Source organism: Primulina eburnea, chromosome 10, assembly GCF_022965805.1.
Source record: "Primulina eburnea isolate SZY01 chromosome 10, ASM2296580v1, whole genome shotgun sequence".
Lineage (NCBI taxonomy): Eukaryota > Viridiplantae > Streptophyta > Magnoliopsida > Lamiales > Gesneriaceae > Primulina > Primulina eburnea.
In genome coordinates, this window is record NC_133110.1 from 5283630 (window position 1) to 5296773 (window position 13144).

The 13144-nt window shown below is 32.9% G+C and overlaps 2 protein-coding genes across 3 annotated transcripts; one reads left to right on the plus strand and one right to left on the minus strand.

Moving 5' to 3' along the window:
• Positions 1-53: 53 nt before the first annotated feature.
• Positions 54-3158, minus strand: LOC140842738 (chaperone protein dnaJ 49-like). Of its 2 annotated transcripts, none has more exons than XM_073210847.1 (3): positions 2910-3158; positions 1675-2794; positions 54-393 (listed from the first exon to the last, which is right to left on the minus strand). In XM_073210847.1, exon 2 carries the CDS (start codon positions 2771-2773, stop codon positions 1688-1690), a length of 1086 nt encoding a protein of 361 aa, XP_073066948.1. In that variant the 5' UTR covers positions 2774-2794; positions 2910-3158; the 3' UTR covers positions 54-393; positions 1675-1687. The 2 variants fall into 2 exon arrangements, with proteins under 2 accessions (XP_073066948.1, XP_073066947.1); XM_073210846.1 differs by having other exon boundaries at positions 1675-2807.
• A 4292-nt stretch (positions 3159-7450) lies between these two features.
• LOC140842739 (ribosome biogenesis regulatory protein homolog) lies at positions 7451-11523 on the plus strand. Its single transcript, XM_073210848.1, has 8 exons — positions 7451-7652; positions 7736-7886; positions 9145-9196; positions 9332-9460; positions 9743-9860; positions 10649-10832; positions 10920-11033; positions 11127-11523. The coding sequence occupies exons 1-8, from the start codon at positions 7567-7569 to the stop codon at positions 11316-11318; spliced, it is 1026 nt and encodes a 341-aa protein (XP_073066949.1). The 5' UTR covers positions 7451-7566; the 3' UTR covers positions 11319-11523.
• Positions 11524-13144: the final 1621 nt, after the last annotated feature.

Consider the following 13144-nt stretch of genomic DNA (forward strand, 5'->3'; position numbering starts at 1 on the left):
TCCCTCAGCGAGTGCCTACCTAAAGAGAATTGCATTGACATGAAGAAATGAAATCATATGAAATCGCCAAATTTATTCCTCGGTGTAAAATCATAGATAGCAAGTTCCGCCTGAAAGTCACAGGAAAACGATATACGACTGGATCAACCCAGGAACGATTTACAAGGTTCAGATAAAAAGAAGATTATAGGAGTTCACTCAAAGATTACTGCTAGAGTTGTGTTTGTTCAGGAGGCTTTTCTGAAGTAATTCTCACGCTGGATGGTTTAGGATGAGGATTGTACAGTCGGAACTCCGAAGACTTGTATCAATCTTTCACTGCCACCGTGATATTCTGTTTTGCGAGCTCCATTCTTCAATAAGAAACACCAAATTATAAAGAAACCTATCAATCTGTGACGCAGAAGAAGACGCGGGTTACAATAGATGGACTAGAGAATGATTTACAATACTGAATTACTGATAACTGAAGTAAAAACTGAACCCTTCACTAACGAGAGCAAACAACTTTCAGATATCAGCAGAGCTCTCCCAGATCACTCATGTAGCTATTTCACTAGCACACATAATATAATTCCAAATTACAAATATAGTGCCATATCTCAATTTTACAAATTACTTTGGTCTACTCCCGAGGGGGATGGGATATTCACAAGTAAGTAAATAATTTCAAGTAAACTAATTGAAGCAGACTTTCAGGGGACCATAGTCTGGAGTCCGACACATTAGTCCAATGAACATATAACTATATAATAATTATGTCGAAAGCCACATGGTAAACTTGAAAACTATCAACAGATCTTTAACCTAACGTGAACTTTTGATTAAACAAAAGCATAAATCATGTAGGGCACATTAAATACTGTTACGGGTTTGGGTTAAGTGGTAGTGAGCTGGGTCCAAATAGGGTAGTTATAGAAATAACATATAAAAAAGAGGGGGATTAGTTTTTAAAAATTTTGTTTGGAAGTAACGTTGCTGGCAGTTGCTAGGGAGAGGGAAGATTATTCTGTGAGGAATATTTTCTGCTCTATGGGATCATACTCTTTGCGAGGATTGGTAATTATCTTTATGTAATTTTTCTAGCTTAGTTAATTAAAAAACAGTTTCTTTTATAATCGTGTTTCGAGTTTGTATCAAATATCATTTCTACTCAAATTGCATTTGCGTGCATTTGATTGAATCAATCAAAACTAAGAATGTTCATCTGATCTTAAAATGAGTTGATACTATATCACTTTCTAAAAAGATATATAAATTTAGTATCTTATTTTAAATATTGTAAACTTTAAAAAATTGCAAACAAACATTTGCAAATATCTTATAAGTTCTTAAAGATTTTGTAAGATGTTTTAAACAACTCATCAGATGAACCAAACTAACTCTAATACTTTTCTCAAAGCGAAAAAAAGAGACCAACTCTAATACTTGGAATTATGATGTACAAGCCTAGCAACACCTCGCAGATGTTTCCACCCAATCCTCGACTGTGATCAACATGAGGAGTGTTAAATAATTTATCACACAAGATTTGCACACACCACCAATAAATTCAAAGCTTTAACAAGATATTCCAACAAAAAGAAAAGCACAAACACGATGCAATAACTATGGAAAACTCAAGAGAACCCGATTAACAACACCAGACAAGAAAACATAATAAGAAAATCAGACCTTTATAATCAAGTCAATGGGCCGGAGTCTCAAAATGCTTTAACGCATCACAGCTTGGTGTATCCCGACCGTAGCCCCAGTGAAGTTGCTGCCACTCAACTCTGCATTTGTGTACAAGGTATGCGTGATAGTCATCCTCAACACGTTGTTCAATTGCAACACGTTCCTGACTAGTTGGTGGATATTGTTGCTCAAACTTCGAGGAGTTCACATAGTAATTCACACCCTTGGGTGTAGTAAACCGATAGTCATATGAATAGGACCTTGAGAGAGAATAAATTGGTTCTGATGATGGCATGAAATTCACCAACAAAATCAGTATGACTGGCAATACTTGAATCAAAGCCCTTGGCCAATTAGATCCATTATCAATTCCACCTGTCCTCACCCTCACCCTAGGTCCAAACGAGAACCCACCAAAATTGACAGTGTTTGCCTGATTCATACCCCCGAAAAAGAAATTCCTAAAAATTTCTTCAGCGTCAATATCCGCATCATAAAAACCATTAAACCCTTGCATTCCATTTGCACCACCACCTCGCCTCTCGTACACTGGCTCCTCCGACCCAACAAGATCATATTGTTTCCGCCTCTCCTCATCGCTCAGACATTGAAAAGCCTTTGATACCATCTTAAACGACTCCTCCGAACCTGGGGCCTTGTTTTTATCAGGGTGGACTTTCAGCGACAGTTTCCTATAAGCCTTTCGAACATCTTCGGCACTGCAACTCTTCTCTAACCCCAAAATCTCATAATAATTTTTCTTCCTCTTAATCTCCCTCACAACAGTAACTTGCTCCTCTGTGTAGGCTGAAGACGTGCTAGATGAGGAAGATGTTGGCGGGGTCCCACATGCCTGAACTCTGCGGCGTGGGCCATTTTGAGAGGGATTAGATATGTTTTCTTCGCTGAATTCATTAGGGCCATTCTTTTCTGTTTTCGATCCTTTGAGATCAGACAACAAACCATCAATTTCAATAGATGGATCCAATCTAAGAGCTTTATCAATAAATTTCAGGGCACGGCTTCTGTCCCCCGACTCCATCGCATTTTTGGCGATTTTCAAGCACTTCACGGCCTCATCTTTGTTTCCATCCATCTTTTAGATGTAATAAACGATCTTATGGATGTGACTGGATATATATGTACAATTTACAGATCAAAGTACCAAATTATCAGTAAAGGGGGTTAAACGGAACTAACAACCAAAATTGAATTGAAACCAAAAAAAATACCTTTTAGGTAGGAATCGAGAGAGGTTAATTGCTGTGCTGCGATCACTCGAACAAATGTAGAGAAAATGGATTGTGAAGCGGAAGAAATTGCAACTAATAATACGTTGACGTGGTAAGAGGTGGAGTCTAATTATGACTCAAAGTGCCCTAATCCCCATTTCCTACAACACCATCAGAACGATGTGTCTGGCTTGCCCCTTCGGGAGCATCAGAGTTTTAGGGAAAAGCAAATTGCTCCCAAAGGGTGGGCGTGGGTCGGTCTCCGGTTTTTCTCTATAATTATTCGGTTTTTGGTTTTGAATATAGCTGGTCCACAACAAAACCATTTTATTATGGTTCGGTCCGATTTTTTTGTAATACAATTCGGTTATATGGTCGATTTAGGGCTGTAAACGAATCGAATCAAATCGAATTTTAAAAAATTTCAGTATTTGAGCTCGAATCCGAATAAATATATTCGAAGCTCGATTCGAAACTCGAATTTTTATTATTTTCGATTCGAACTCGATTCGAACTAAGGCTCGAGTTCGAATTCGATTCGACTTAATAATATTATATTATAATATATATATATGTACTTAATAATATTTTATTTATTTTTTAAATATAATGCTAAGGTTCGCGAACAATCAAACAAAATAATTTTAGCTCGAATTCGATTCGAAAAATATTCGAACATATTCGAGTTCGGCTCGAATTCGAACCAAATATTATTCGAACCGGCTCGAAAAGTTCGTGAACATGTTTGGTTCGTTTACACCCCTAATTATATACGATTATATAATATTTTGTTAATAAACAAAATTGTCTTAACAAAATTGTTCATCACTTGATGCTTGATGAATGCAACATATATAAAAGAAACAATGATAATAGATGAGTATAACATATATGATTACAATACACTTATTACTTAATAATATAAGCTTCAATAACAATTTGCAATACAATTTCAAACCATAGCTCTTCAATAAAAAGATACACAGTCATTAAATTCTAATTCTCAGACTCCAAAATGCACAAAGATTTTGCATCTCAAATCTAAATACATTTAACAATATGATATTCAATAACAATTTAAACTTCCAATTGTCAATATTGGACTTGTCACATGATTAAGGCCCATTTATTAGTCCATTATACAAAAAACCCAATAGTTAAATATAATATGGCCGGTTCGATTATTTCGGTTTTCTGGGATCAAAACCGTAAACCGAACTGAAAAACGAATTTCTTTAATTTCGAAACCGTAACAAGCAAAAAACCGATAAAACCGAACCATTTAAACCGAATTTTTCGATCCGGTCGGTTATTTCGGTTTTAACCAAACTATATCCACCCCTATAATGCTCCTTGAGTTTTGCACAAACGACAAGTTGTGGATCTAAGATAGAAAGTGTGTATTTGTACAAATTTGTTGATTTTTTTTAAATAACAAATTTTTGTAAATTCGATAGATTTCTATGACATTTCAGAATCTAACATGTTTTTTAAGACTTTCTATATATATAATCTTGTATATTTATTTTACATGACTTTTATAAACTTTTTTATATAATTATGTAATTTGTAATTTATTATTGAGATTTTTTAATTTTGTAAACTAACAATTAAACGTACACATCTTTTATTTATTTAAAATATTTCTATCTCTCAATATAATATTTTTTGCTTAATGATTTTACTAAAGATAATAAATAAGTCATTACTAAATTTATTACAATTAAATTTTAATTATTCATAAACAATTCAACATATTTATTTAAATAATTAATATTTTTTTAAAAATACATAACAATAATTTTCAATATTAATAAATAATCAAACTTTAAATAATTTCATTCATTTTAAATAAATTTTTGTATACAAAATTTATTAATTTTGTTTTTGATAATATGTTAAACAAAAAAATAAAAAAGACAATTATTTGTATATGAAAATAAATAATACATATGTTAATTTATTGGCCAATAAAAATATTATACTTTTTTTTTGTTATGTAGTATAATAATTTTTTATCAAAATAAATGAACGATGTTAATAATTTTAAATTTTATAAGGTTTTGTGATTAGAACTCAAAAAAAAAAAAATAAACGATATTAATAATTTTAATTTTAAGTTATTGTTAGTAATAAAAAATATATATGTTTTTTTAAAATACAAATAAAAGAAAAGTAAATAGTGGGAAAAAAATAAAAAATTTAGTATTGTATTGAATACGTGAGTTTGAGAGATTTTTCAATTAAATGTACATCCAAATTTTTAGGTTGAATCAAAAATATTTTTTGAAATTTTATTGTGGTACCTTAAACTTTAATTCTTGTATTTAATAGATTTAATGGAGTCCTTAAAATTTTTTGATATTTTGAATACTTATATATTTTTGTAAAGTTTTTAAAAGTCGAGTTTGAATATCATATTATTTTTTTAAAATTATAATAAATTTTACATCAGATATCACTAAACTTTTATAGTATATAAAAATCTATATTAAATACCTCTAGACTTTTAAACTAGATAAAAGACTAGAATCAATACATTCCCTTAAGAGAAAGTTGGAGAATAAGAATTCACGAAGAAACATTTTTATTCACTAAAAATTAAATATCAATTTTAAAATAAAACAAAAAAAGAGTGAGTTTTATAATAAATGTAACATCCATGAGTTATTTTGATTTATAGTTCTCTCTGTGGCCTTATTTTACGAATTAAATTCTTTTGGAGATTTATTTTTCACGGACTCTCATACGTCATTATTCATAAAATCTAACTTATCATGGAGGTATCGGGTTTAAATGTTGTGGGAGGCGAACGTAATTCATTTTCCAATGACGGGGATATTCTAAGAATCAGCGCATGAGAAATTCCACGAGGGAAAAAGTCTCAGAAAAAGCACGTTTACAGAGAAGGCCCCGGCACGAGCTCGAAATTGAGACAACTCACGGTCATTAAAAAATACCTTTAAATTTTGAAATTTTTAATTCAAATTTTAAAATGTCTTCTTTTAAAATTATAAACACCTTTGGTCTTATCCATAGGCCATCTAATGGGATAGAATCACCCCCATTCCCGCCAAAAGGTGGTTTACATCGGAAAATTTTCAACCTGCCCATCGAATAGAGGGTTGTTAGTCGACCCACCCCGCTTTGACAGCTTCAGACCACCATTGTCATGGTATATCTTTGACTAAGTTCGATATTATATTCTAAAACTTCTTCCTTAGTTTCCATATATATATATATATATATATATATATATATATATATATATATATATATATATATATATATATATATATATATATATATATATATATATATATCGCACTTCATTTTACTTGTAGTATTTACATGATTATATATGTTTACATTTTACGAGCTATACTTTTTTAATCTCATGCACGAAAAGGAAAAAACTACACTTATGAACTATACTTCTATATTATTCAATATTCAATATTACTTTTACAAAAGTAGAATGTAACGATGAGAATGATATTGAATCTTGATTTATATCAGAACCATATATTTTTATGTTTTTTGTATCATTTCACTTAAGCATATGAAAAATATTTTGATAAACAACCTATACTTATACCGAAAAAGGTTACATTGTAACGAATGAAATAATATATAAAGTTCGATTTTTACCATTTATGCTAAGAAGAGAACTATAATTCGAACATCATGAATCGAGCTCCTAAGCTAAATTTTAATTTAGAAACATGAGCCAACTAACAATTTGGTTTTTCTTTTTTTTTTTCCGATCTGAATTCGAGCTTAAATTTTCTTATATAGTTATAAATGTTTGGGCCAAACTGAGAGAGAAGCCACTCGTTAGAAGCGAGGTGATAAAGTGAGTAATGTACATGCGATAATGTAAAGTATGTGATTCCATCCCAAAAGATCAGGCGGCTCGAGTCGTTATAATAAAAATAATATTTTATTGCAATATCAATGGAATACTTATCACATGTATATTACTCACCGTTTGGTTTGCTATATTATTTATTCACATTTTTATCCAATCTAATATCATATTTGGTTATCCATCTACCAATTATTTATCTTACATCAATCAAATTATCAACATTTATCCCATATCAATCAAATCATTGAATTGAAATTACAATATTACGCTTAATAAATAATATTGTAAATATTTTCAAAAGGACAAAACGATATATCAAATTATCTCAAATTTAATCAATCAAATCAAACATTATATTAAATATCATTTTTATAAATTTTATTATTAAAAAATATTACTTATCTACATACTATTTATCTCATACCACGGACCAAATGATACATATCACTGTCTTGACATTGGTTTCTTTCGCCTTCTCAGCACTCGAGCTAACTAACTCCAGATCAAATATATATGTTATTGAGTGTTAGTATCAACTGAGATATTCTATCTTATATCAAGTTTCGGATTCGAGATCCAATTATAATAATCAAATCTAAAAAAATGTTTGGGCCAAAATGAAATTAGCCTGAAATAAATATACCATGTTATGATTTCACAATCCTATACCCATCACAACTAAAACCCTAATCCACTCATACCCCAGCTCCTCGCCTTCCTCGCCGTTCGCTTTAGGTGGCGCCACTGCCATCCTACCCTATAATCATTACTGATTGCGTACGGGATATGGCGGAAAAACAATGCGAAATCGACCTAGGAAACCTTATGGCGTTCGACCCACACTACCACTTTATCTCCCCTACCTCTTCCAGGTTTCAGTCTTCTGTTTGGTTGAATTGCTTTTCTGTATTTGTCTCTAGTGTTTTATTAGCTGATAGCTGTTATTGTTGCACAGAGAGGACGTGGTGAAGGAGGCCCTTGAAGAGGGCAGGAGGTTAGTTCAAGCAGTTGTGGATGCCCTCTTCAATTTGCCTTCAACCGAAGACCATGCTGGCCCCATTGTAGAGTTACCTGCACCCACTACCAAATTACCAAGAGAGAAGCCTGTGAGTTGTTTGTCAGTTCTTTTTTTTCCTACCTGTATTCGGAAATTTTAGTGGAAGTCAAGAAACCTGTTACAGGAGGCAGAAAAGTAGAGAGAAAAGAAAGTAATCTCTTTGTAAGCTGTTTTTTATTAGAATACAATATTAGTAATAGAATTAAATATACTTGTTAGATAGGAGGAAAATGAAGGGAATTTGAGGGGAAAAATGAAACTAGATCAAATTATCTAGACTTTATGATACCTAAGTAAGCGTATTCTCCTGCTTATGATTGGTGATCTTCTTGCGTGGATGTGGTGGGTTGTGATCTTGAAGTTGCAACAATGCCAGTCTTTTGAAGGAGTACACTTTTGATTTCTTGACCTGTTTCAATATACAAGTGGATGGGTTAACGCCAATTCCAAGCCATAGTCCACCAATGTTAGGATTTAGGAAAGGGATGGAGTGTCTTGTCATCTTCTCCCTCGTGCAGAAGTGTGGATTGTTGAGTCTTATTGCACCCTGTTTTTTCTTTTTCCAATTAACACTAAGGCAGTGAGTACTTGTTCCATTATTGCATAATTTAGTGAATAATCATCAGTTTTCATTTGGATTTCCGATTTATTGAGGTTTATCAACTTGTGCATTGGTGTCCGTCATGTGGCCATCTTCACATTCTTGAAAGGGAAATAGAACATATGTTCACTTTCAGTATGTAAACCGAATACCTTTTTAAGTATATTGCAGTAGTTTCTACTTTCCAGATATTCAGCAAATAGCCGGTTAAGGTTTTACATGAAATTAAAAATTTTAGATATTTGCTTAATTGTTTATCTTATTCCCATTACTTAAAAGAGTTATCACTCATTCACTTGCCAACTTTAGTGTTTCTTTGGCATAGCTATTGCATGACGAAAGATTTAGGATACGCATTAAGAAAATTCAAATGCCTAATTCCTGTATGTTAAATGGTGGCAGTCTTTTCTCCTGCATTCTATGCGTGATCTCGTGTACCTTAAGATATTCAAGATAAGTTGTACTGTTGTAGTGAGACTAGTAGCAAGATCATTGACTTGTAGAATGATTTTTCCCGTTAAATGTAGAAATCCCATCCTAGTGGAAAAGTTTAATCATATCTTCAGTGCTATTATATATTGCAGTGTTCAGTAACTTCAGTTATTGCTTCAGATACTATATTCACAGTGGTTTTCTGATCTATAGGTGTAACATCCTTCTTAAGAAATGTTCAACTCACTATTTGTTATTGTTTATGTGGTTGCAGTTTCCAAAGCCTAAGCCTCCAACAAAATGGGAACTGTTTGCTGAAAGGAAAGGTTATTCGAAGTTTGAACCAATGTAGAAAAGGATACGAGTTTTTTTGGCCCTGGCCAATGGCGCTGTGGCGTGAGCCGTGAGTTGATTGATATTGTGATGGGTTTAACCTATTCCTTTCTAATATTATCATGCAGGTATACAAAAGCGCAATAAAGAAAAACTAGTCTTTGATGAGCAGACTGCCACTTGGAAGCGCCGCCACGGCTATGATCGCGTAAATGATGACAACGATATACCAATCATCGAGGCTAAAGCCACTGATGGTAAAACATTTTTATAATGAGTATCTCTCTTGCTCTTTTCAAGTTTGAGAATGCTTTGCTGAAACTGATGGAGCAATCTGCTCCACTAATATTCAACTTGCTAAGTTTCAGCTTAAAAAACTATCCCTAAATTTGCATGGCAGTAAGCATCTATGTTTGAAAGCTTTATGTAGGATGAGGATTCGTGAAATTACTCCTGATCTTATCATGCTTTTTAGGAGATTAGTTCTGAATGGTAGTAATTGGCCACATCATGAATATTTACATTTGTCAATTTTCCAGAACCTGGTAAAGATCCCTTTGCTGAGAGACGGAAAGAGAAGAAAGGCAGAGTTGATAAACAGGAGAAAAATCGGTTACACAACTTGAAACAAGTGGCGAAAGTTGGTGCCTTACCAAGGTTTTATCTCCGCCCTTCTTTAAATACATAATTGACTTTAGGAAAAGTTCTTTTTCCATTAATTAGATGCATGGTTTGAGTTTGGACACTCAGAACCCACAACCTGTCGGTTAGAAAAGGCATCACTCGTACATCTAATGATTTATCATTTATCTGCTTTTAAGATCTATAAAATTAGCATAAGTTTATAGATCTCTGAGGTCAATGAATGGGAGGAATAATTCCGACATGAATTCATTGACTAAGTCAACCATGCAAGTTGTAGATCCTTAGAATGGCTGCTGATTAATACTAGTTAAATGACTTACATTTGTCAACTCAAAGGAAGACGGACTGTGTATTTAGAGGAGTTTGATATGGCGTGTGAATATTTGTGTCATCTTTAACCAAGTCAAAGACAGTTGTCTGGATTTATTATCTGATGCTCCATAGGCAATGAAGTCTGGTTGTGATAAGTAAATCATGGATTACAAGAATGGGTTTGGATTGACTCGACTTTTAAGTTAAAAGTGTGAATGGTGGAGAGAAGGGAAATAATGGAATGGACTTCATTGTGAGGCTAACAGAAAAACACTTATCAGATGGGCAATTTGCACTATGATGCGTGCAAACTGTTGAACAATAATGAAAGAAATAAATGTTAGATGGCTAGTATCTTGTTGTTCACGTTGGATTATCATCCCTATGTTTAACAAGCGGCAAGCCTATCATTAAAGGGATACACTTTGGACGCCAATGAGCTGCCATTGTATTGCAACACTAAATATGAATTTCTTAATGCCTTGCAGCCACATTCAACTCGCTGCCACAGCTTTACCTATTACAGGAACCCAGTCAATGCCTAAGAAAGTTAGCAAGGACGAGCTACAGAATGTTGCTGGATTGGCTTCAACTGCGACAGCAAGTGGTGGAAAATTTGACAAGAAACTGCCAGGAGAAAAGCCCCCAAAGCATGAAAAGAAATACAGAAAGGTATGTGCTACTGCCATGAAGTCCTGAAGCTTAATATATTCTGACTTCAATCTTAGTGACAGTGATGATCTACATTTTTGCATGCAGTTCTTACCAGTCGTGGAAGGATCGGGAATGGGTGCCTTGGAAAAGCAGCAAACTGAGAAAATTTTGAACAATTTGATCTCCAAAAATTCTCACGAGATACTCAATGTAGAAAAGGTGAGGTTTCTTCGCTGGTTGTATCTTGTTTTTACCTCATCTGTTTTCAAGTTTCACTTATTTCTGAACTGATTTGGTGTTTTTCGGGTGTAGGCTGTGAACATGTACAATGTGAAGAAGGAGAAGAGGCAAAATAAACGAAGTGGAACACCATACACCTCAAGCAAGTTAAAACCAGAGAGGAAATCTTTCAAGAAATCGCCCTCAAGCAAATTGAAGCCAGAGAAGAAATCTTTTAAGAAAACATCAAAAAAGGGGTCTTCGATTAAAGGTAAATCAAAATGATAGTTATCTTTACAATGCTATAGGACTTTAACATGGAATTTTAGATGGGATTTTCTTAATCAGGGGAAATATGTCGTGGTTACATGACTCTGATTTTCGTTCTTTTTTTTCATAGTTTAAGGTACACAATTGATGCCACATTCTTGTGCCCTTGTAAACTATCTTGTCATTGCCCTTTCTTTGATAAATCAAATTGTTGCAAGTATGTGATAAAATTCAAACAAAACACGAACCATAAGCGAATAAGTTTTATTTGTTCAATTAATCAGATAACCATCCTACAATCTAATTTAAATTGCGTAAAGTTTTAGAATTTTTACTTAGATCATATGATGTTTAAGAAGTCATATCTGTGTCAAAATATCCCAACATTGTTATATTTGATAACCATAAGTTGTAAAAGACATGATCACAAAAAAGAGCTCTAAATCAATTTGAATTCACAAGTGGTGTGTACGATCTTTCATGTCTTGAAATGGAAGATATTAAAGAAAAATATTTTGTGAACTGCCAATCGTGGAATTATTTGCCAACTTGTTAACAGCCATATAAACATTAAATACATTTATTTACTTGATCTAAATATGCCATCATAAAAACATATGACAATGACGGAGTCCCAACCACTGGCAACGACATGACCATAGTTATACTCATAAGCAGTCGAATGGGCACCGAATGAATAAGCAACAGGAGAAGGGTAGTCAATAGCCTGAGGAATAGGTCCAGTCAGTCTAAATAATAACCAGTATACACATTGGAATCACCGGTAGTTGTCATTAAATCTGCGTAAAAATTTCTTCCCTATGCATGGCCGTGATATTTACGACCACCACCGTAGCGTTTATTACCACCACCATGGTGAGATGTCTTGGCATACTGATCAAGCCAGTCGGGAAGTTCTTGATTTGCTTCCCTCATTAATTCAAGCAATTCTTTTGCAAGCCTGATTTGCCTGCACGACCAGTTCGACCTATCCGGTGCACATAGCCGTCTGTTACATTTGGCAAGTCAAAGTTTATGTCATGAGCAACATGTGGAATGTCGAGTCCATGCGACGCAACGTCCGTAGCTACAAGAATCGGTGTTTGGCCATTCTTGAATGATCTGAGTGACTATCAATTTTAAAGACACAAGCGGAAAAAAGGGCTTGCGATATGTTCAAAGAAATCACTATTAGAATCAGTTTAACTTTCAACGGGCTATAATATTTTATAGGAACTTTGATACACATAAAACTCATCAGTAGTACCAAAAAACCATATTATAAATATATACACATAAATTAAATCCACAATTATGTGTTTTGTGGTAAATAAAAAGTATATTGTTTTGATATCATAAGGTAAAGTAATTATTTGATACTAATATAAATTAATTGCATTTATAATCAATAAACAGACAGATATATGTATACATGGCACGATTTGATTAACTGAATTAGAAAATACACCTTATATTAGGAAAATATTATGAATAAATTAATTAAATCATAAAACAGCTTAAAAAGTAAATGAATTATCGTTGTCTGTCTTTTCACGGGTATATTGTAATTGGGAAATTTTATTTAGAAATACAAATATTTTCACAAATTTGTTTTTTCTTTAATTATGCAGAATTTTTAGCATAATTAATGTTTTTTTTAATGCAATTTACTCGACTGAATATGTTTATATGAAAACTGAAAAAAATTAATACATCAATTTATAAAATTATTTACGAAAGAGTTGTGATAATATTTACTAAATATTGTATTACATAATTTTTTAGTTATAAAGTAATCAAATTATTTTGGAATTTTTTTATTATATTCAAACTTTATGTAA